Below are 25,302 nucleotides of genomic sequence, written 5' to 3'. Positions count from 1 at the left end.
AAATAACTGATCTTAGTAACTATATAATACCAGGTTTTACTATTCATTATAATGAATCATTAGCTAATAAATGTGATGGTGTTGTTGTTTATATTAGGAATAATTTAGGTGCCTCGGTAAATATATTACCCATCAATGAAAGTAAATTTTTAAGGGTTACCTTTTCTAGTAAAAAGTTATCTAATACAATTTGCAAAATAGGTATAACGGCTTTTTATAGGCTTCCATCAACAGATATTAAACAATTTTTAGGGGATTTGGGTGAATATTTTGGAACAATACAAAAACAAAATATTGAAATATTTGCAGGTGATATTAATATTGATTTAAAAAAAAGAGATGAAGTTTATACAAACAGTTATTTGAATATATTAAATTCTAATGGTTTTGTTTCCTATATAAACAAGCCAACGAGAGTAACAATAAATACAAAATCAATCACTGATCATATATTTATAAAAACACAAGCTAATCTAAAACAGCAAATTAGTATTGATCCGTTCGTTTTTCACACTGACATGACTGATCACTTCACTCCAGCCGTTTTGGTAAATAATGAAACTAAAAAAACCGCTACACCTGAATCTCCAGTCATAATTAAAAACCTTAATATCGGAAAACTACAACAGCTTCTAAAAAATGAACATTGGAATGATATTTATATAAACAAAATAGATTCTCAAGTTGCATATGATACATTTATAAATAACTTAAATAATTACATACAAACCTCTACGGAGGTAAAAAGTATGAATAAAAAAATATCAAAAATAAAACCCTGGATAACGGTGGGGCTGGTATCGTCAATCAAACGACGAGATTTTCTTAAAAAGAAATTATTAAAACAATTTTCACCAGCACTTAATGCTGAATATAAAAATTATAGAAACAAACTTAATAGTCTACTAAAAAAAACCAAGAATGACTTTTATCAAAATAAAATTCATGAAGCTGGTGGAAACACAAAAAAAATGTGGAATATTATAAATGATATCTCTGGTCGGAATCAAAAATCTAAAAACATTGAACACATATCAATTGTTAATGACAATATAACTGTAAGTAATAACAAAGAAAAAGCAGATATGTTTAATAATTTCTTTTCTAATATTGGTGCTGATATGGCAAATAGAATACCGGTGACAAGTATACCTGATAATTTTATTGCTAATGATAAGGTTGAATCTAGCTTATTCTTAAAACCAGTAACTAAAAATGAAGTAACAATACTAATATCAAAGTTAAAAAATAACTGTGCTCCTGGACCAGATAAATTGTATGCTAAAACAATAAAAAATATCCATGATCTAATCTCACAGCCTTTAACTCATATTATAAATTTGTGTTTTCAAAGTGGTAAAATACCACTACAATGGAAAGAATCTACAGTCACCCCCATTTTTAAATCCGAAAATTCGAGTAAACTGAACAACTATAGGCCCATTTCTTTAATAAATAATTTTGCTAAAATATTTGAAATGGCCCTAAAAGAAAGGTTGCTTGAATTTTTTCATATAAATAAGGTTATTTCAGATACAGTCGGAAAAATGAAAGAATACCCATGAACGACCATATAAAACACGCTATATTTTCCTGTCACCGTGTCACAAAAAAAATTGCCCAGTGCAAGTACATGTAATAATAATAATTACATGTACTTGCGCTGGCCAATTTTTTGTGTGACACGGTGACAGGAAAATACAGCGTGTTTTATATGTTCGTTCATGGGTATTCTTTCATTTTTCCTACTGTAAGCAATTTGGTTTTGTAAAAAAATCAAGTACAGAAAGGGCTGTAGTTGACCTACTGGAGAAAGTGATAGGAGCTGTGGATGAATCATTGAAATGCTTAGTGGTTTTCCTTGATTTAGCTAAGGCGTTTGACACGGTCTCTCATAAAATTCTCTTAGATAAACTAAGTAATTATGGGGTTAGGGGAATTGCACTAAATCTAATAGCAGATTATTTGTCGGAAAGAGCTCAACGAGTAAAAATTGGCCCAGAATTGAGTTCTGAAACTACAATAAAATTCGGAGTACCACAAGGAACAGTATTAGGACCACTTTTGTTTAATATTTATCTGAACAATATCACAAGAATTAATAGTTTCAACGGCCACATTGTGTGTTATGCCGATGGCACAGCAATTGAGTTGAGAATTGAGTTCTGAAACTACAATAAAATTCGGAGTACCACAAGGAACAGTATTAGGACCACTTTTGTTTAATATTTATCTGAACAATATCACAAGAATTAATAGTTTCAACGGCCACATTGTGTGTTATGCCGATGGCACAGCAATATTATTTATGGGGAAAACATGGGAGGAGGTTAAAACCAGCTCTGAAATGAACCTAAAACAGCTAAACTTATGGCTAAAATTTAACAAACTGACATTAAATATTAATAAAACAAAATATATCGCCTTTAGCCCAACAATTGTTGACCAACCTACAAATTTTCATATAAAATTGCATTTCGCAAAATGTCAAGGACAAAATTGTGACTGTTCTTCAATAGAAAAAGTTTTCTCTATAAAGTATTTAGGTGTCTTCATAGATCAACATTTACGTTGGTCAGACCATATCACTCATGTCAGTAAACGAATAAGGGCTCTAATGCATAAATTTTATATCTTAAGAGATATTCTACCCAGGAAAAAATTAATCATGGTTTATAACTCGCTTGCAGAATCAGTCTTAAGATATTGTATTGTAGCATGAGGTGGCGCGTTTAACAAAACTCTTAACATTTTAGAAACAGTTCAAAATACTCTATTAAAAATAATTTTTAAAAAAAGAAAACTGCATCCAACAAAAAAATTATATGATGAATCCGAGATATTTAGTGTTAAATCCCTCTACATATACAACTGTGTTTTAAATGTTTATATAAACTCAAAAAAATTTAAATTTCAAAGCAACCGATTAACTCGATCAGTAACAAATATGGATATTAGTATTCAGCAGTTCAAAAAATCAGTAACACAAAGATCCCTAATGTTCTTTGGACCTAAATTTTATAACATAATTCCTATACATATCAAACAAGAACCTAAATTATTCAAATTTAAAAAATACATAAAAACCTATCTAAAAACCCACTTACAATTATTTTTGGACGCAATGTCTTAATGTATGAACGACAGCATAATCAGAGTAAAATTTGGGTGTATATTGGTATTATAATTAACAAAGTATTCAGCAGCTAGAGAGGTTTACCGTCCGTCTTGTTCTGTTGCATTATCTCTTCGATAGTTAGGTATGTTACTTCTTATTTCCAACCTTAATACTACTTTTATGTACAATTGATACAGTTTCGATTGACGTAGTACAGTGCAAGACAGGCAACTCTTGCCTAGGCATGGTGCTGAGTCAGTCGATACTAATAATAATATAGGATCTAAATGTAAAATGTTTTACACACATATTTTTGAATAAAAATTTGAATTTGAATTTAGAAGGTAGAAATGCCATCATCCATGGAAAAGGTGCAACTAGTTAACGAGCTACACAAACCTGCTCGAAAAAATTATCCGAAACGACGTACAATCATTAAAGGCTTAGACGATTTATGGCAGGTGGACTTGGCTGAAATGCGATCTCATTCTCATAACAATAGAAATTTTAAATTAATTTTAGTTGTTATTGATTATTTTTCGAAATATCTGTGGACTCGTCCATTAAAGACAAAGACGGGTGAGGAGCTGACTCAAGCATTTTCGGATATCCTCGCACATAGTAAACGAACACCGAAAAATCTGCAGTCGGATCAGGGAACTGAATTTTACAAGTTTCAAAATTTAATGAAAAAACCTAAAATAAATCATTAATCTGTTTTCACTACCATGAAAGCAGCCATGGCTGAACACGTGATTCGAACGTTGAAATCCAAACTTTACAAGTATTTCAACTTACACGGCACTTACAAGTGGATTGACATATTACCCAAAGTTACGTCTGAATACAACAATACAAAGAATTCAAAAACGGGGTACAAACCATCACAAGTGAACAAAACCAATGAAAAGGAGATTTCAAAAAACAAGATTACGCATTTAAAAATCGCAGGCCCCCGAAAATTTAAAGTTGGTGACGTTGTATGCATCAGCAAAACCAAAATGTTATTCGACAAGGGATACAGGGTTAAAGTTGGTGACGTTGTACGTATCAGCAAAACCAAAATGTTATTCGACAAGGGATACGTTCCAAGTTGGACAACAGAATTATTCAAAGTTACCAAAATCAATATTACCAACCCTGCAACGTACATGCTCGAAGACATGCAAGGTGCACCGATCAAAGGAGCCTTTTACGATGAAGAGTTACAGAAAACAGCCAATCCTGATATTTACTTAATTGAAAAAGTTTTACGCCGTAAAGATAAAAAATGTACGTCAAATGGCTTGGCCTTTATGCAAAACATAATAGTTGTGATTTATAATGATGCTGTCATCTAAAAAGGCGGGAACAAAAGTATGCAAAATTGAGGAGAAACATGTAAAAACACGTTTTCGTTCTCAGTTTGTTGCAGTCAGTGAGCTAGTAAAAATGTATTCCCAAGATACTGGATACTCAAGCTGCAGCGAGTATGATGTCACCCTTTCACTATCATCCGAAACATCAATCGTATGTGAAGACTACGATCATGAGCTGGATGCTCTTCAAGAGAAGTACGAAGAAGCAGCCAAAAACGAGACCCATTACCTGCTGTACACTCAGTTTTTAAATGGATCATAACAACTTGGATGTGGTCTAAGTCCAGCCAGAACATACACTCCTACTGTAATTATGTGGAAATCACCATGGCAGAATATATTTTTCAGTACCTATGAATGGGAACAATTAATTACCCAACTCAATGAGAATAGTTTTTTCTATGAGAACGTGAATTTTCCTGATGATTCTGTTGAAATTCAGTGCGGTGACTATTGCAGAATTCGAGAAATAATCTACAACATGAAATTCCTTGAAATAACCAAGCTCGACATAACCTTTTGTCTCTCAGAACTGCAAGTGAACACCCTTTTGGAAGCAAATAGTGAACTTTTAACACCATATCTGACAATACTAGAGACTATTGAATTTCCAAATTTTTATTATAACACGCTTAATATTGTTCGCGATAGTTTTAGTAATCAAAATTATACGTTTTCAGACGCCATTCAAAAATTGTATACATTTACACGGGAAGTATATACTTTACAACATATAGCGTAAGGGCAACTTATATTTTTCTGTAAACATAGGATCGCTAATGATCTTGAAAGAATTTAATAAAGCTTGTAAAAATATATATCTGATGTTTTATTTTATGAAACTAAAGAAATTAAAAGAGGAGCATTTTTGCTGCACACACCGCGGGTAATCATATAAGCTCGGCTGGTGGGGTCAAAGTGTTCTTAAGCGCCAACTTTTACTTATATCACAGTGATGTTTTCTTATTTGAACCAGTATCATTCGAGATGCATATCAATAAAGTTGTTCTGCTCATTGCAACCAGCATAAGTTTTGCTTAGGTGGAAATTTTACTGAGACAAATGCGGTGTCATGGTGAGAACAATATGGTTACATCACCACAAGTGAAACTGCAAACACTGATATTACTGAAACACTAGAACATTTTCAAGAAAGATATATGGTATTTCCACAAGCAACCCCTGAAGCTTTGACAGTCACTAAAAGAGTATTTTAAATATGGGAAGAAGCATCAAAATTTAAGTTTACTTATCTGAGAACTCCAAATCCGGATATAACTATAACAGTACATAGTTCCAAAAGAGCACTATTTTCGATACAATTGTCAGGGTAACGACGAATGTCCTTTTAAATTTACAAGTGGTGTATTAGCACATCCTTATTTTCCACCTACATATGGATGCACAGAAATTCATATGAATAGCAATCTAACATGGGATTTCAGTTTGAATTCTACAGCAGAAGGTCGAACAAATTTCTTTGCAGTCCTTCTCCATGAAGTTGGTCACGCTTTAGGTTTAGCACAAAATAGCGATAAGAAAGCTGTAATATATCCGTTTTATGAAACTTTTCCTACCCACATAACTGGTGATGATTACAGGGGTTTAGAAAAGTTATATGGACCTAAAAGTAAATCCGCATCTATTCCAACTCAACCTGGTGTTACTAGGAGTATTTCACCAACTTTAAAGACAACAACAACAGAAAGGTCTAGGAGTATGACAACCACGGCAGCTAGGACTAATAAATCAAAGCAAAATGTAATAACGAATGTATGTGAATTGGAATATCCAGATTTAATATTTTTAGCAGACGATCCATCATTTCCAGCATACCGAATGTATATAGTAAGTAAGGATCTGGTATGGAAATATGACTTAAATAATGAAAAGATACCCACCAATGCTGAACAATTTATAAGATATTTTCCAAGGGAAATTACGAACGTAACACATGTTTTTCAAAGTACCAATGGAGATTTGATTAGTGTAAGCAGAAATCGTATATACGCAGCAGCATTTCCTAGGTTAAGAATTCATACAGATAACATGGTACCTGAAGTAAATAACGCAAGAAGTATTAACGGTTTATTTCAAACAAATTCAGGAAAAAAATTTGTTTGTTTTGATGGCTCATTTATTGAATTTAATGATAAAGACATTATCTCTAGAGAACGCATAAGTGACGTTTTTCCAGTTACAACAGCATTTAATTACATTGATGGGCATATATATTTCTTAAAGCAAAACATTTATTACAAGTTTAATGAATTTACAAGAAGTGTCGTTGAAAAAGGTACTTTTAACTGCAATATGTTAGGGTTCCCTTGTCCTGATAATGGATTAACCCATTAGCGCCCAGCGTTACTATATGGTAACGTAAAACACATGATTTTTAAAAATTCTGCGGTATGCCCATGGAACTAAGCCACATATTTTGAAAACTATCGTTTCTAGGAATGCTTCAGGCACGAATAAAACGTAACGGATTCGTATCTTGTGTCTTCTCTCAACCGTCGAGAGATAATCATATGACAGTGTGGTTTAAGTTTATAGAAAAAGATGGACGTCTGTTTTGCGTAAGCAATTTTTGATGATAGTCTTCTAGTAACTATATTTGCATATTTTTAAAAATCTAGGTTTATTATACCCCAACTTATTATAAATTGTTGTATTTTATCAACAATTAAATGTAGCGAATTTGGTAGGAATAGTCAAAGTACACCGTTACCATATGGTTGCGGTGGGCGCTTACGGAGTCATAATCTTATTTTTTTTAAGTCGTGGATTTTCGTTAGCAGAAGCGATAGTGTTACTGGTGCGATGGAAAGATAACTCTTTTGTTACAATGGCATCTACAAGTTGTAGTGGTTCAGCATTGGCACGGTAAGAAGATTTTCTCGTGAAGAAAAACGCCACATTCAAGCAAGTCGGCCTCACTGTATTGCTGAATACAATAAAAATATGGAGGGTACCGACTTGATGGATCAAGGTGTTTGAACCTACCAATACTGATGGCCAATTGTAACATGGTTGTTGGATGTTGCAGTCCATAATTCATGGAATTTATATAAAAAAAAAATAAAAAAAGATGTTGAGCCTTGCTATCGTTTAGGAGAGAATTGGCCCAAGTTCTTCTCGCAAGATATATAAGTCCTCCCTTATATACAGGAAGCCCTAGTCTACATAGACAGAACTTGCCAGATCTTCTTCGTTTTGATCGCTTCGACCATTTCGTTACATCAAGCAGTAGAAGGCGATGTGCTGGTGACGGATGTGCAACAGCTGGACGAACAATGTGCCAAAAATGCAACGTTGGTTTGTGTGTTACTTGTTTTATAGGATACCACACCAGACGATGAAAATATTCTCTAATAAATATTTAAAAAAATTAAAAATTTTGATTTCAACAATCCTAAAAATTCCTTAAGCGCCAAGCGTTACCATATGGTAACACCATATAATTTTTTTAAAAAAAGACATGAAACCGAAAAACTTGTTTTTGTTGGATTAAATTATTGACATTTTTATCTAATTAACCCTAAAATAAAGATTTTCAAATAAAAAAAACTTGGGCGCTAATGGGTTAATAAAACAACTGAAATCCTTATTATCCAAAGTAAATTTATTTTATGAATGATTAATGTCTAAATGGGGATGTATTGGGAAAATGTAAATGAAAATAAAGAATATTTTATAATAAAGTCTTTTTATTTACAGACATACATGTACAAAGTTTAATATATGTATATACAGATATAAAACATTAACTAGGATAGGAATGAACAATTTTTTATATATTTTTTTAATTTGTTTGTCGAAAAAAAGTTAATTATTTTTAAAAGAGTCAATACCTACATCGTCTTTGGAGTTTGTTCGTAACCGCCGACCAGTTCACATCGTTCTAGAACACTGGTTTTCGGCAAAATAACTACGTAGGTATTCTGAGTTTTTACTATACTATTAATACAGTTCAGTGAATAAAAAGTGGATTGGCAACAATAAACTGTGTTATAAATTTGAAGAAAAGACTTCTGAAGTAAGTTGAAATTAATAATTATTGTATTGACACCGACATACTATCAAAACTGCTATCCTATCAAAATGTCTGATTGCCATGCGTGTGGGAAGACGATACCATCTAATGACAGCAGTTCTCTGGTCTGTTTACAATGTAAACGGCCGTGGCATGGAGTTTGTGCCGAACCGCAGCCTACTGATGGAGATTCTACTACACTTCGCAGTTGGAAATGTTTTCGATGTATTTCACCAAGCGGTGATATTGAAACCTCCCACTTTAATGCTATAATGGCCCAGTTTACAATCCTTAATGGCGCTTTAACTGATTGCAAAACGCAAATTAATAATTTAGTAAGCGCTCAGTCACAAATAATAAGTACATGTGTTGCTGACATTTCAGACTTACGCAAAGAAAATCAAAGCCTTAATAACAATTTAAAGGCTTTAGAAAATAAGGTTATTAAACTGGAAAGCAAAAATGTGCCAACTACGAGTGAAAGCGTATTTCAAGAGTCATATGAAAGGCTTAAAAGATCTGAAAATATAATAATAACGGGCGTACCAGAAAGCAATAATACCGAAGATGATATTTCTAAAGCATCAGAGATCTTAGAAAATGTAATACCAAAAAACCACTTTCAGATCAAATCAGCTGCTCGATTAGGAAAAATAGATTTAAACAAACGTCGAGTGTTCCGCATCTCTTTAAATTCACGGGATCAGGTATTGTCAATATTAAAAAATAAATATAAGGGTCCAAAAGATAAGTATCCCAGGGTAAACATTATATCGGACTCCACACCCCAACAATTACAGCTTTTATCCGAGGTCAGAAATGAGCTCACAAGAAGAAAAGATCAAGGTGAAGAAAACCTAACAATAAAATATGTTAAGGGACAACCAACCATTGTTATTGATGGCAACCCGACTATAATCTCAACACAATCTGACCGTCCAAAACGCAATCGGGAAGAAGACAGTTCCCCTATTCATAATACAAAAACGGGTAATAAATTGGCTAATTCATCAAAAAACTAAAAACAATTATTTTTTGGAACTGTCACGGTTATTCAAATCTAGAAAATTACTTAAGAGACCACTTTGATTTTGATTTGTTATGCGTCAGTGAAACCTGGCTTGTGTCAAATCCAATATGTTTAAACGAACAATATAAAATAATTTCCATACCTGCTGTCAAAGAAAAGTCGTTAGGTAGACCAAGTGGGGGTCTCTGTGTTGTATATAAAAAAACTTTAGATCTAATTGTTCTCCATCAGTGTTCATGGTGGTTGTTTATGTTAATAGATGCACCTTGTGAAAAATATATAGTATGCAACTTAAATTTTAAGCCGTCATTTGATATTGAACATATGTTAAATCTGTTCCAATGTACCCTGAATGAGATAACAAATAATTACTCTGACTGCGCTATCATAATTGGAGGTGATTTTAATAGCCGTCTCGGGACGTTGGGTCGGATGAAATAATTAGTAATACAAGTTTATATGAAACTAGGTTAAGCCGCGATATTATTAAAAACAAAAGGGGCACAACTCTACTTGATTTTATGAATAACAATTCCTTCAACCTGCTTAACGGCAGAACTTCTAGCGATCGTCCAGCGAAATTTACATGTATCACACCTCAAGGTTGCAGCACTGTCGACCTGGTGTGGGTAAATAGTCTTTACCTTTCAAACGTTTTTGATTTGGAAGTTGGTGATAACGATTATTTATCAGATCATTTTCCGGTTTGTCTGAAACTTCATCAACAATATTCTACTGCTATAGATAATGTGAGCGCTCCTAGTTCATTCACTAAAAAATTATTATTGTGGGATGATGATAAAGCATTATCGTTTAAATTGTGCATGAGGTCGTCCCCTAATGTCAGATTTATTAATGACGTACAACTTTCATATGACAATTTTTACAGAACTATTGTAGAATGTTGTGAAAGTTTAGATTTAATTAAACATGTAACTATAAAAACCAATGATAGTAGAAGAAGTTTAAATAAACCCTGGTTTGATCTAGATTGTACTAATGGAAAAACAAATTTAAAATTACTATTAACCGAATGTAGGAAACAAAACTTTACCGCAAATGTTAGAGCCAACTATATTGAACGGAAAAAAGAGTATAAAAAATTAATTAAGTACAAAAAAAGAACATACGAAACCAACATAATTACCAAATTATCTAACGTAAACGATTCAAAGGAATTTTGGCTAACGGTAAAGCAGGCGCGTGGCTATAACAAACGTTTTTCACTAAGCATTGAAATTTCGGAAAACTTTTACAATCAGTTGTACGCCAACCGCCTAACTGACAGCTCTGTCTTTATAGATGTCCGTCATCCTTACTTAGATGCAACAATTACGACTTCTGAAGTGTACGCAGCACTTAACAAGTGCAAAAATAAAAAATCTCCCGGCTTGGACATTATTCCTTATGAAGTATATAAAAGTCTTCCTCATAATTGGGTGCTTTATATGTCATCTCTGTTTAATAAGATTTTTGAAACCGGAACCATTCCTAAAAGTTGGTGTGAAATTCTTCTTTCGATGCTTCATAAAAGTGGACCTCCTGATGAACCCACAAATTATAGAGGTCTGGCACTATTAAATTGCTCACTTAAAATTTTTACCAACATACTTCAGTCTAGACTTTCCTCTTGGTGCGAGGTATACCATATTCTACCTGAATCTCAAGCGGCTTTCAGACCAGGCCGCGGTTGTATTGACAATGTTTACACCTTGAGCTCTATTATTCAGTTTCACATAAGACATAAAAAACGTTCTCCATCTTTGTTGACTTTAAAAGAGCATTTGACTCGGTAAATCACGCATTACTCTGGCAAAAATTATACCGTTCTGGTGTGAATCGAGGATCCTACAAATCGTTAAAAATTTATACCAAACTGCTTATTTCAAAGTAAATGCTTCAAATGGTCTGTCTAGGTCATTTGATGTTACGGCTGGTGTACTACAGGGTGAAACTTTAAGCCCATTACTTTTTTCCTTATTTATTGCGGATATTGAAACATTCTTCTACGGAAATGGTGCTCGAGGTGTAAGCATTGATTCAAAAAATGAAATTCTGCTACTCCTGTATGCTGATGACCTAGTTATATTAGCTGACTCTGAAGCGGATGTTGGAAGAAAACTAAAATTACTTGAATCCTACACTAAATCCAACGATCTCACTGTTAATACCACAAAAACAAAAATACTCATATTTTCAAAAGGTGGCCATACCACAAACAACATTAATTTTTTTACAACAATAATCCAGTGATCTCAACCAATGCATACAACTATTTGGGAGTGACATTTACTAAATCATCACTTTTTCGCGAAATGTCTTATACAACCATCGATAAAGCCAAGCAAGCAGTTGGATCAATTCTTCCAATTTTAACATCTAGTAAAATAGACTCGTGGTCACCAAGAATCAAACTCTTTGAGTCACTGGCATTGAGTGTGATGTCAAACTGCGCTCCCGTTTGGGCACTTAGATACACTGAAGCTCTCGAAAAAGTACAAACTACTTATTTAAAACGAATTCTGTTACTCCCAAAAAACACCCCTGACTATGCAACGCGGTTAGAAACGGGACGTGTAAAATATTCGTATAATCTTTTTAAAATGACTTTGAGTTGGTTACACAAAAAATTCTGCTTATGGACGATAAACGGTATCCCAAACTAATCGTCCCTACGATTAGTAGGTTTAGCAGATGAAGCATATAATTGGGCAGCACAGGTTAAAGGTATGTTTGATTTCATTGATTGTACAGATATATGGATTAATCTCAGTCTTACTTCGCTTAATAAAAATAAGAAAATGTTACTGCTAAAATTTTATAACAAATTGCATGAAATGGACATAACTTTATCTCAGAGGTCTTCTTTTCTGTCTTTCTACCCTACATTTAAAGTATATAGAAACCCAAACCCTTACCTATTACTTAAACTGCCAATACAGGTCACGCGGACTATAACCCAACTGAGACTGTGTAATAAATTTCGAATTTCATTCACCTATAAGGGATGTTACTATTCTATCGATCCAGATAATATTTGCACTGCCTGTAACACAAGACAACTCGAAACTATTGATCACCTTCTATTTAACTGTCCTATCTATAGCACTATGAAACCAGTAGTTATTTGTTTTCAAAGCATGGATTCACTATTAAATGCTCTTGATAATCTCACTCCCAACAACGCTAAAATCATTGCAGGGTACATATGGAACATTTTAAAACTCAGAGCGTTTATCTTGAATGAATAATTTTTCTCATATAAGTTCCATTGTGCAATTCTATATTTACCGTTTATTTATATATATGTTTACATTTTTTTTGTTTGTAATTTTTGTATCACTATTATTCGTCTCTTTGTAATGTAATTTTGTCATGTGTGTATTACTCATTTATTACCTATTTATTTTGTTATACTATCTCTGAATGTCACTATACGTATTTGTTCAAAAAATTTTATTATTGTATTGTCGAACAAACCTCTTGCTATGGAATTATTGTATTCCAAGAAGCAATAAATATTATTATTATTATTATATTTGCATATTTTTAAAAAACTAGATTTATTATACCCCAACTTATTATAAATTGTTGTATTTTATCAACAATTAAATGTAGCGAATTTGGTAGGAATAGTCAAAGTACGCCGTTACCATATGGTTGCGGTGGGCGCTTACGGAATCATAATCTTATTTTTTTTAAGTCGTGGATTTTCGTTAGCAGAAGCGATAGTGTTACTGGTGCGATGGAAAGATAACTCTTTTGTTACAATGGCATCTACAAGTTGTAGTGGTTCAGCATTGGCACGGTAAGAAGATTTTCTCGTGAAGAAAAACGCCACATTCAAGCAAGTCGGCCTCACTGTATTGCTGAATACAATAAAAATATGGAGGGTACCGACTTGATGGATCAAGGTGTTTGAACCTACCAATACTGATGGCCAATTGTAACATGGTTGTTGGATGTTGTGTGTGTGTGTTTGAAGAGTTGGCTTGGAAGCTAGTCCTTTAGCCACAGAATGGTAGTAAAGGTTATTGGTTTTTAAATAATATATCCAACTTTAAAAAGAAAGTTACATATTAGCTCAAATATTTCTCTACTGTCTAAAGAAAGTAAATGGGTGATGTTTATGGGAGTCTGAATTTTAAGATCTGTTAATTTTAAATAGAGCTGATCTGTTTCAGACTTATGTTTACCGCACTTGAAAAGAATATGGTTGATGTCACATTGTGATATATTATCACATAAGCATAACCCAGAAGGGATAATATTTAACTTAGCTAAGTGAGCTGGGAATGCGCCGTGATTGGTTTTTAGACGAGTTATTGTCGCTGTAGTCTTTTTCGACATTGCGTATTTAAAAATATAGGAAATATCTTGTGGTAAGGTAGGGTGGATAGTATAATACTGATTATTTGAGTTCGCTGCTATTTTTTTCCATTTTTCTTTCCATTTTATTAAAGTTGTGTTATTATAATGTAGCTGTAAGTCATCCAGTGCGAATATAGGTAAATATAATCCAGCATGGGTAGCATCCTTAGCAAGCTGGTCAACCATTACATTTCCCTTGATGCCGGTATGACTTTTTACCCAAATAACTGTAATATCTTTATTATATATTTTATTTTTGATGGCACACAGAATACTGTTTCTTTTATGTTGTGTCATATTTGAGTTTAATTCTTTAATGACCGATAATGAATCTAATAATATAACTGCTTTATTTAATTTGTGTGAATTTAACCAATCTAACGCTTTTTCTATTGCTACCGCTTCAGCGGTATATATTGAACAATGTGATGGAAGTTTAATTTTCAAGGATTCGCTTTTATGTGGAATGTAAACTGCACAGCCTGTGGCACCATCCTCTTTTTTGGAACCATCAGTATACATTATAACGTGATCATTATAGTCACTCAATATGGATTTAAGTAAGACAGAATTTATTTCTGTAGATTCTGTGAACTTTGGTATGACTTTTGGTTTATTTAACATTACCTGAAAATCACCTCTATATATTGGTAATCTTTTTTCCCTACCATAGATGTTAGAATAATCGTAGGTTTCTAAGAAAGCATCAGCAAGTGGGGGAAAATTTTTTATGCGCCAATAATTATTTGAAAGATTTTCAGTTGATAACTCATACAGTTGTCTAAGTAGATTATTATTGTTTAATCTTAACTTCAAAATATGTTTAATTGCCATCATTTCTCGACGATTTTGAAGAGGCATTTCGTTACTTTCAGCAAGTAGAACAGGGCTAGGAGTAGACTTCATAGTGCCCAAGCATATTCTTAGACATTTGAACTGAATGCGGTCTACAGTCAATAAATGTGTTTTACTGGCAGCACCATACAGAATGCAACCATAGTCTACAATAGATCGCACGTAGGCTCTGTAAAACATCAGTGCAACTTTAGGGTCAGCACCCCATCTACGATTAGTGACACATTTAAGGATATTAATACCTTTTTCACTTCTGCTTTTTATATATTTAACATGTTTTGACCATAAAAGTTTCGGATCAAGAAGAATGCCAAGATATTTGTATTCTTTGACAATAGGTATATCATATCCAGACAGTTTTATTTTGTCAGGCGTACGAATCCTATGTCTAGTGAATATCATTATGGCTGATTTGTCAGGGGAAATGGTCAGCGCATGATTTGTTACCCAATTATTAACCTTATGCATGATGAAGTCCAGAGCCTCCAGGCAATCAGTATACGAGTTACGCTCTGTATAGATGCATATGTCATCGGCGTATTGAATGCAATTATTTGAATTATCAAAAATGCCATGAATACTTGCTGAAAATATGTTGCACAATAGCGGACTTAAAACTGATCCTTGTGGTAGACCTGTATGAGCTATTCTAGGACCATGTAGTTGGTTTAAATGATCTTTAATATATATAACACGATTATTATAAAGATGAACAATATTAGAAGCTATATTTTGAGGTAAATATCATAAAGTTTTTTATGCAACATGGTTAAATCAACAGAATCATATGCCCCCTTTAGGTCTAAAAACAAACAAGCAAGATAGTTGTTGCTGGAAAACGTCATTTGAACGTCTGTGACTAAATGTGATATTGCATCAAGTGTTCCAACACCAGACCTAAATCCATATTGTGTACTTGGGAGAATACTATAATGTTCTATAAGCCATTCTAACCTAGTCTTAATCAGTCTTTCGAATGTCTTACATATGCAAGACATTAATGATATCGGTCTATAAGAAGAGGAGAGTGTTTTATCTTTATTAGGTTTGAGAATTAAACAGATAACTATTTCTTTCATATGATCTACATATTTTCCATTGAAAAGCCAATCGTTGAAAACTGTTAGTAGACTTTGTTTACCTATAAGAGGTAATTCATATATAATGTTATAAGTAATTTGATCGCGCCCCGGAGCTGAGGAATTAGAAGACTTGAGTGCAGCCTCAAACTCTTCCATATCAAAACTTTTCTCGAAAATATTGTATTTATAAGTTTGACTGTTATTCTGAATAGGAAGATCAACATATGGCGGAGCAAATTTGTCGAGTAACTGTTCTATTAGTTCATTTGATAGAGGATATCTTCTTGAGTGATAATTTTTATTCACTAGTTTATTAACAAAATTCCAAATTTTACTGATGTGAGTGTTTTTGTTTAAAGTATTGACAAAGTTAATCCATGAATTTTTTTGTTTGTTTGTAAACAAAAGTTTACTTTTGGCTTGAATATGTTTATATTTAATATAGTTTTCAAAATTCGATACTTTTTTATAATTTTTGTATGCAAGTTTCCGAGAATTTATCATATCTTTACATTCATTATCCCACCAGACTGGAGTTCTAGTTTTTGGCTGAAAAGAGTTTTTGATATTCATAGAATATGAGGCAGCATCGTCAATTGTCTTTAAAAGGAAGTCAAAACGATCCTCAGAAGTGATATTATCAAATATATTTTCAGCCAATATTTTTTCTATATGACATTTAAAGATATTCCAGTTTGCCGAAGACTCTTTCCATTTAGAGGAAGGAATTATTGTGCATGGTTGATATTCAAGATCAATATTGATTAGTATAGGTAAGTGAGTTGAACCCAGGGTATCAGGGACAGGATCACATGTAGTGTATCCAATTAGATTGGATGTAACGAGGGACAGATCTACCATTGATAGAAGTTCATTGGGTCTTGTTACTTTGGTCGGTCTACCGTCGTTTAGCAAAACTAAATTACCGTTATCTAACGCGTCCACTATACACTTACCCTGAGCGGAATCTTTCAAGGAACCCCACCTACTGTGGTGTCCATTGAAATCCCCACCAACAAAAACCTTACCGCTAAATTGACTAAAAAGTTTTTCCCAATCTCTACAAGTAACTATTACTTTAGGAGGTTTATAAATGCAAACAACTACTAGTTTTATTTGTTCTATAAAAACTGCACACGTTTCAATACCTTTATTAAAGTTTTTAGTTACTTTAACCTCAGTAAAACAAAGATTATTTGATATGAGGATGGCTACACCACCAAAACCATCAGGTCTATCAGTTCTGACAATGTAATAACCTGTTAAAGCAAAATTTTTATTTTGAGAAAGCCATGTTTCATTAAGTAAAATGACATCAACTACATTGTTTTCAAGATAACTAAGTAAACTAGGTTTATGTTTATTTATAGATTGACAGTTCCACTGAAGTATGCTAAACGTCCTATTATTTCCCATCACTTTCAGTATTTATTAGGTTGCCTAACATTTTTTCAATTTCTTCCTTTGTATTTTTTTGTAAATTAGGTAAAAATATTTTAGGGTTAATTTTCTTGATAATATTTTCTATCAAAGCTGGGATTTCATTAATTATTTTACACTCTATTTTTTCTTTGTAAGCCATAAACTCGTCCCGGTAGGGATTGGGGATTATGGGTTGGGATATGGTATTTTTAGTTTTGTGAGATCTTGGAAAAGTTGGAGGTTTCTCGGTCGCAGTAGGAGAGACAGCTTTACGCTTGTTTCCTGATCTTTTAAAAGCAGGTACATATGATTGATTTTGATTTGAGCCTTCATGGACATTGGGAGTTAAGGAGGGAAAATTTTCTATAGTATTTAAAATATCGAATCTATTATTTGTAGTTATCTTGGCGTATGACGGATTATTAGCTATGGCTTCTGCCTCTTTAAAAGTAGTATTTTCAAAAGCCATGATTGATTTTATTTTGTATTGATGTTTAAATGTAGGACACTGTTTAGAGAGAGAGTTGTGTTCAGAGGAGTTGCAATGTAAACAGAATAGTGAGTTAGTACATGTTTCATTATTATCGTGTATTTGACTACAGTTTTTGCAACGATTTGTTGTTGATTTGCATTGCCGAGCAGTATGGCCGAACCGAAAGCAAAAAAAAGCACTGAACAACTGGGTATATATACTGTTCAACATTAAATCTAACCAAGTCTAATTTAACAGTCTTAGGAATGCTATTTCCTTCAAAAGTTAATATTACCATCTGGCGAGGAACAAGAATTGTTTCGTTATCAGAATCGATTATTTTCCTTTTCAACCTTTTTACTTCGATAACTTTTTTATCCGAAACAATATTTTCCAAAATATACTTTTCTTCCAAAAACGTATCACATTCTCTGATTATTCCCTTTTTTTGGACAAAAAATGATGGAATATACGCAACAAGTTTATTGCTCTTAATAAGCTCGTGATCGACTAGAGAATTTGCGCAAGTATAAGTTTTAAAGATTACCTTCACCTTATTTCTACCTACAGCTTTTATGTCTTGTACATCATGTTTGAAAAACTGATTCTTAAATAAATAGTGACCGAAGCGGACTGCCGTTAAACGAGTCAACTGTTTATCTATCGACTCACAAAAAACATAGTAAGGGCCTGAATCATTTGGTTTATACCTATGATTTAAATTTATATATGTTTTTTCTTCCGTATCCATTGAGGATGTATTACTCTGGGGTGGTTCAGCACCACCCCCCGAGTCACTCATAATAGTAAATATTTAGATCCTACCTTATACTTGTAGGTTGTTGGATGTTGCAGTCCATAATTCATGGAATTTATATAAAAAAAAATAAAAAAAGATGTTGAGCCTTGCTATCGTTTAGGAGAGAATTGGCCCAAGTTCTTCTCGCAAGATATATAAGTCCTCCCTTATATACAGGAAGCCCTAGTCTAAATAGACAGAACTTGCCAGATCTTCTTCGTTTTGATCGCTTCGACCATTTCGTTACACCAAGCGAAGGCGATGTGCTGGTGACGGATGTACAACAGCTGGACGAACAATGTGCCAAAAATGCAACGTTGGTTTGTGTGTTACTTGTTTTATAGGATACAACACCAGACGATGAAAATGTTCTCAAATAAATATTTAAAAAAATTAAAAATTTTGATTTCAACAATCCTAAAAATTCCTTAAGCGCCAAGCGTTACCATATGGTAACACCATATAATTTAAAAAAAAACATGAAACCGAAAAACTTGTTTTTTTTTTATTAAATTATTGACATTTTTATCTAATTAACCCTAAAATAAAGATTTTCAAATAAAAAAAACTTGGGCGCTAATGGGTTAATAAAACAACTGAAATCCTTATTATCCAAAGTAAATTTATTTTATGAATGATTAATGTCTAAATGGGGATGTATTGGGAAAATGTAAATGAAAATAAAGAATATTTTATAATAAAGTCTTTTTATTTACACACATACATGTACAAAGTTTAATATATGTATATACAGATATAAAACATTAACTATGATAGGAATGAACAATTTTTTATATATTTTTTTTTAATTTGTTTGTCGAAAAAAAGTTAATTATTTTTAAAAGAGTCAATACCTACATCGTCTTTTAATTCAAATAGTACTCTTTTAAAGCAGCTGTGACAGCAATACTTTTTTTCTTGGTATACATCCTCAATTATATCATGAGCATCGTACGTCTCGTGAGAATGATCATAGCTAACAAATATATATTTGTTTAAAGTTTTATGTGTATGTTTAAATTTAGAAAAACATATTTTACATACGTTAAGACGATATTGTTGAAGCCAATATCCACTTGACCATAGGCAATAACTAGAATAGTCTTCGAAAACATAATCCCAATCTGATCTCCCTAATATCTCTCTCTCGTTCCATCCCTCCTTGTGGAGTATTGGGCGCTTATGCGTTTTTTGGCCAAAAGTGTAAGATTGCTGTCTGGCCGGGACAGCGCAATCTCCCTAATATAGTGTTAATTAAATGCTGGTCTATTTCTTTGGAACATGTAATAAATTGAATTCCTTTATACGAAGGTTCAAGATCTTTTTCAGCTTGTTTTAAAATAGCACGCCATTTAAATGAAGGAAATTTTTTGACAATCTGCTGCCGATATTATTATATCGCAAAGTTTTCTAACAGCTAATGTTGTTATTGTCCTTTTCATGATCATTTTTCAGTGCGTAACAAATGATAGGAAAAAGGGTAAGTCCGTGATAATACACATTTATGACAATTATTCTAACATGACATTTTAGTTAAATCTGACAGTTGTCACATTTTATTTTCAATTTGGAATAAAAACAAATCAAATGTGTTTCTTGCATTTATAAAATGGTATTTTCTTTGATTTGTATAGTCTTATAAATTGTACAGATTATATTTGTAATATTATTATCTAATTAAAAAATATATATTTTTTATTATGGCGCCATCTATCGACAACTAGAATAACTAGAATAAATGTTATAAAAATGTCACCGACGAAATGTAATCACCGACGTGCCTTTTTTTCTGTCACATACAATTTAATGCGTTAGAAAGAAATCGAAAAACTGTGACGCACTGAAAGATAATCATGAGAAATACTGTAACGTTGGAGTGTTCATCTATAACAAAACAACCCTATTCTAAAATAATGTAATGACCCCACGGAAGTGTATCAAAACTGTTTCGAATTAAATGGCGATTATCATTATGCGGACTTAAACCAATTTTTCTTTGTTCGATAGAATAGACGTTATGCGCATACGATCTAATACAGCGTTGTGTAGCTGTTTTTTCTTTAAAATTTTTCAAACATTCAACATAATCCTCAAATTTAATTTTATTTTTAACATTATATTTAACTCCTTTAGATTTTTAACGATCTTCCCACCCTGCACCTTGTAACTATACATTTTACTTCGAAGCCCAACAAAATGTGTCATAATTTTACCGTTTTCATCTTTCATTAGACCCGGCACCTTTTTGATTTTTTGCGGTATTTTATGTATTATGTTATTTTTAGAATAATCTGAAGTATCAAATTTACTAGAGTCAGCTTTAATTACCTCCTCATATACATCCTCACACTGTAACTCGTAGACTAAACTATCGGTGTCCATGTACATAAGCTTACACCTATCTGCTCCCATTTTTGGTAACATATAGGTGTAATGAAAATCATACATGACTATCTTAGAGAGGTCTAGAATTGTCTGCCCTACATATAGAGGTTTATTAAACGTTATTTCAAGCTTTTTTAATTCGGTAACCACCAGATTTTTCTCTAAAATTGTGCAACTATGGAATCTAAAACTCGAAATTAAATATGCTGCGCCATAGCGACCACCCCAAGATTTCACGGCTTTGCAAATACGGTGTTTTTTAAATTTTCCATAGTTTTACCGAACACAGCATTGTTTATTAATTTATACAAATTTTTATCGAAATCTGTCTCAGCTGCTATTTCGAGTATTTAGCTCGATGTAGGGCTTCAACCAGGCTTCCTGTTTAAATTGTAAAATTTTATGAATTTTCGTTAACTTTAATCCATTAGCTAGCATTTGTTTTAAATTTTTATAGTGAACAGTATATTCTTTTTTATCGTTAAGTGTTGCCATTACTTTCGGTAATTTTACTCCGCCGCTGGGTGGTACGCTGCGTTCGGCTGCAAACGGAAAATCTTTATGTTTATCATGCAATTCTTGTGGGTATGATACATCAACTTGTAGGATATACCCTACGTCAGAGTTGTCGGGTATTGATGTCACACCAAACGATGATACATCATCCACCCATTTGAATCTTCCGTAGGGTAAGAGCTGCTCCATTGCAAAACCATACAAATTGTTTACATCCAGGTGCATAAGGTATTTGGACGGCTTTTTAGGATCGTAATCAGACATTTATTGTTAGCTTCAGAAAATCGGTTGCTACATACGGATATTCCACCTCTTATGGCGTTCTCGTAAAACAGCACCATGTCTGGATCCTTTAGTGTTCTAGCCTACATCCCGTATACTTAAGCATACAGTCCCACGTATATCCAGGCATTGTATAGTACCACGCAGGATCCAGACCATAGGTAGAAAAACATTTTTTGCGTAATTGTTCGAAAACGTCCGCAAGAAGCAGAATATCTGTTTTTAATATTTTAATATTCCCCTATATATTGAATGTTAAACTGATGCCAAACAGACTGCGAATGAGGGTACTTCTCATCACTTATATTCCCATCATTTAATTTATTATTATAAAAATGTTCAATTGGAGGTAAAGAAGTTTCATCTAATTTTGACAAACTATCTATGTAATCATAGCAAAAAACTCCTTTACGCGTTAACAAATTAAATTTCTCATTCTCTAAGCCTTAAAATTCCCTCCTTAAAATTTTCTTTTCTGAATCGACTAAAATTGAATCTAATTCATCAAGAGAAGCCCCCATAAATCGAAAAGAGTCTATAAATCGTAATGTAATGATATTTGTATCTGAATGCAGCGTAAAGGAGATGTATTTACCTTTGTTAATGGGAAGTACATCAAGTAACCTTTTTTGCATAAATTTGAAATCATAAAATGACTGTCATATGCTGACAAGTTGTGAAAAACGATGGGCACTACAAACAATTTTCTAAAGTTAAGATTGCATGCTTGGTGTGCGAAGCCCCTAAATGCCCCATTGAAATGGTCGTGGTCTTTAACAATAATGTCTTTGGATGAAAAACTTTTACTGCAAATGTGACAAGATGTTGCTGTACTTGCATTTGGTTTTTCAATAATAGGCACTACTGTTTTTAGTTTCGAAGCAACACAATTAGAAACGTCCACCATACGACCTGCAAACCAATCCATACAATCTGCACCTCGATAACTATCAAAATAAGAAAGACTATCATCATAACAACATTTTACATAGTAGCCTGCGCTGTACGGAAAATGTTTTTAATATTTTAAAGTTCTAGTTAAATTTACGTTGCTTTGGTTATAATTTTCTAATTGACACTCAAAATCTGCATAAACGACAAAATGAGTAGTTTGCTGGTATGTAAAGTTTTTAAATTCGACGTGGCTCTCTTTTGGAATATTAATCTTATGTTTATTAAATTTAGAACACACTTTTTCATGCTCAACAAATTTATGTTGCTGATGAAAATAATTCATACATCTATCGCAAATAAATTTTTTGTAATTGTTCTTATTTAATTGCCTACTAACAAGATACGACAAATTTTTAATTTAACAATAGTGGTATTTAATCTCTTCGTTACAATCATTTTCTTCAGTTGGTGGAGCATCATAATCATTTAAGCGCGGATAATAATGATTTTGAATTAAAAGTAAATTAACGTGTGTGTCCCGTTTATTTTCCGTCAATCTGGCTGGTACTACTGTGTAAAACGATGTTTTCTCTGTTTCAATTAATTCTAGAGCGTAAACATTGACTGAAATGTTATTTAATTTTTCAAATTTTGAAATTTGTGATAATGGCATAGGACTAGCTAAATTCTCTGTTTGTAAAACTTCCGTAAAATACTTACGATACCCCAGTAAAAGCAGTTCTGATCCGTATTTTTTACATTAATACAAGCTATTTTTTAAATTGGTTCTGTGAGTCTAATGTAAGATGAACCGTTCCCAAGTTGAAATTTATTGATAGTAACAGCCAAAGAAATAATTTTATTTAATGCAAATCCCGAATCTTTTTCGGCAAATTTCGATAATTCGTCTAAAAGTTTATCTACTACATTTCCCTGGAACCATTCGTATATTTGAGTTGATATATCAATAACATAATTTTTAGTATTAAAATATTTAATCTCCACAATCTCATTATCTCCTGATTTTCTAATAAACTCCCCACAAAATGCTGTATTTACTTTAAGCGCAGAGTGAGTTTTTAAAATTTTACCGATTTTATTTTTAAAAACAACTACGCAATCTCCTAAAAACTGATTCAAATCCTTATGTCGTAAATTAGCTATAATTCCGGTTTTGATTCTACTTTGAAAGCTTGATTGTACATTTTCCCATTTAACCCTCTGCCCCAACTTTAGGTGAAGACCTGCCCCAATATGTCTATTTAAAATTAGCTTTCTAAAATGTTTAAAATGACCCAAATTTGTTTCTATTTTTCTATAAGTCCCTACAGATAATTTATTCTGTTTTCTACTACGGATTACCCTTTTACATAATCTAATTTGTTTTTGTAATCTATTTAACCACACTTCCACATCACTGATTGTAAAATTATCAAATAAAATTTTTCGTAACTTTCTAATTGCTAGTACAACACCGTCCGTTTGTTTAATGATATTATCAATATTATTCAGAGACATTTTATTTTATAAAAGAATACTTTACGACAAACAAATGAGAAAAAAATTAAAAATTGCTCACCCATATCCTTTTTTCTGACAGTTAATTTTCCGTTATCCTAAATGATAATAGGGGTCTTGCCTTTCTCACATCCACTTCCCCTTCAAATATTAGGCAGTATTTTTCTCCGCACAGCGTGTTTATGGCAGGTTGGTATACTTCGGTCACCCGTGGAGGCAGAAAAACTACTTCCAGCCCCAAATCAAGGAGAACTGTTTCTCCAAATTGCCCGTTGACCACTTTTGCTGAGTGCATGGGAAATGGTTTCCCTATTGGTAGTTCTTTTAGCTCCTTAATGGGTTTCCTTTCTGCAACGGAAGATGCGGAATTAATTTGTGCTAGATACATCTGAAAATATCAACTTTCTATACACATCTATATGTATTTATAAAATCAAACTAAAACTGTTAGGAAAATCAAAATAAATATTAAAAAAGAAATAATATGTATACAGTTACGAACAAAACGTGTTAAGAAAATAGAGCGATATATTAAAAAAGAAAGAATATGTATACTGTGTGAATAAAATCGAAATTTCTATCGAAGAACGCCAAAATAACATTTTTATCGAAATAGTATGAATACTACATAACAATAGAGAAATAGAAATACAGTGGAACCCCGAAAAGTCGGCCCCGATAACTCGGAAGTCCGGCTAACCCGGACCGATTTTCATCAGATAAACATTTTGATTTTCAGTACATATTTTGTATTTTGACAATGACACCCGTTCTGGGCGTCGAAATGTTAATAAAATTATTTTTTCAATTTAATTGTGGCTTATTTCTCATCAAAATAGTTAATTATCAGATAAACATTTCAACAATAAAAATGTATGTATGTAATATAATATTTGAGAGATAATGTGTATTTGTGTAATTTGAACTATAGATAGTAAAAATGACTCATGGGCACAAGCCGGCAGAAACAACAGGCACATGTCTGTATTATTCCTTTATTTTTTATTTCAAACTGTGTTAGCATTATTTAAGAAAGACTATTTAAAAAATTATTTTTTAATCAATGGTCTTAGTTTTCACTGTTCTTAATCCATAATAACAAAACATCCATCCGATTGTGAATGTATGAATGAATACAGTATTGTGGTATTGTTCGCTTCGGTT

The 25,302-nt window shown here is 32.7% G+C and overlaps 1 protein-coding gene across 2 annotated transcripts in view; it reads right to left on the bottom strand.

Moving 5' to 3' along the window:
• Positions 1–25,302, bottom strand: part of LOC126881239 (zinc finger protein 239-like) — a 45,615-nt gene that overhangs the window by 4,959 nt on the left and 15,354 nt on the right. Inside the window, exon 2 of one of the 2 annotated variants that reach the window (XM_050645391.1) lies at positions 19,309–24,486. The exons of the other annotated variant lie outside the window; for it this stretch is intronic. Coding sequence (XP_050501348.1) covers positions 24,221–24,486 — 266 coding nt within the window. The 3' untranslated portion in view covers positions 19,309–24,220. Of the gene's footprint in view, positions 1–19,308; positions 24,487–25,302 lie in introns of those variants that run through there. 2 annotated transcript variants of the gene reach the window in all.

This window comes from Diabrotica virgifera, chromosome 3 (assembly GCF_917563875.1).
Source record: "Diabrotica virgifera virgifera chromosome 3, PGI_DIABVI_V3a".
Classification (NCBI taxonomy): domain Eukaryota; kingdom Metazoa; phylum Arthropoda; class Insecta; order Coleoptera; family Chrysomelidae; genus Diabrotica; species Diabrotica virgifera.
This window is presented reverse-complemented; position numbering and strand designations above follow the sequence as displayed.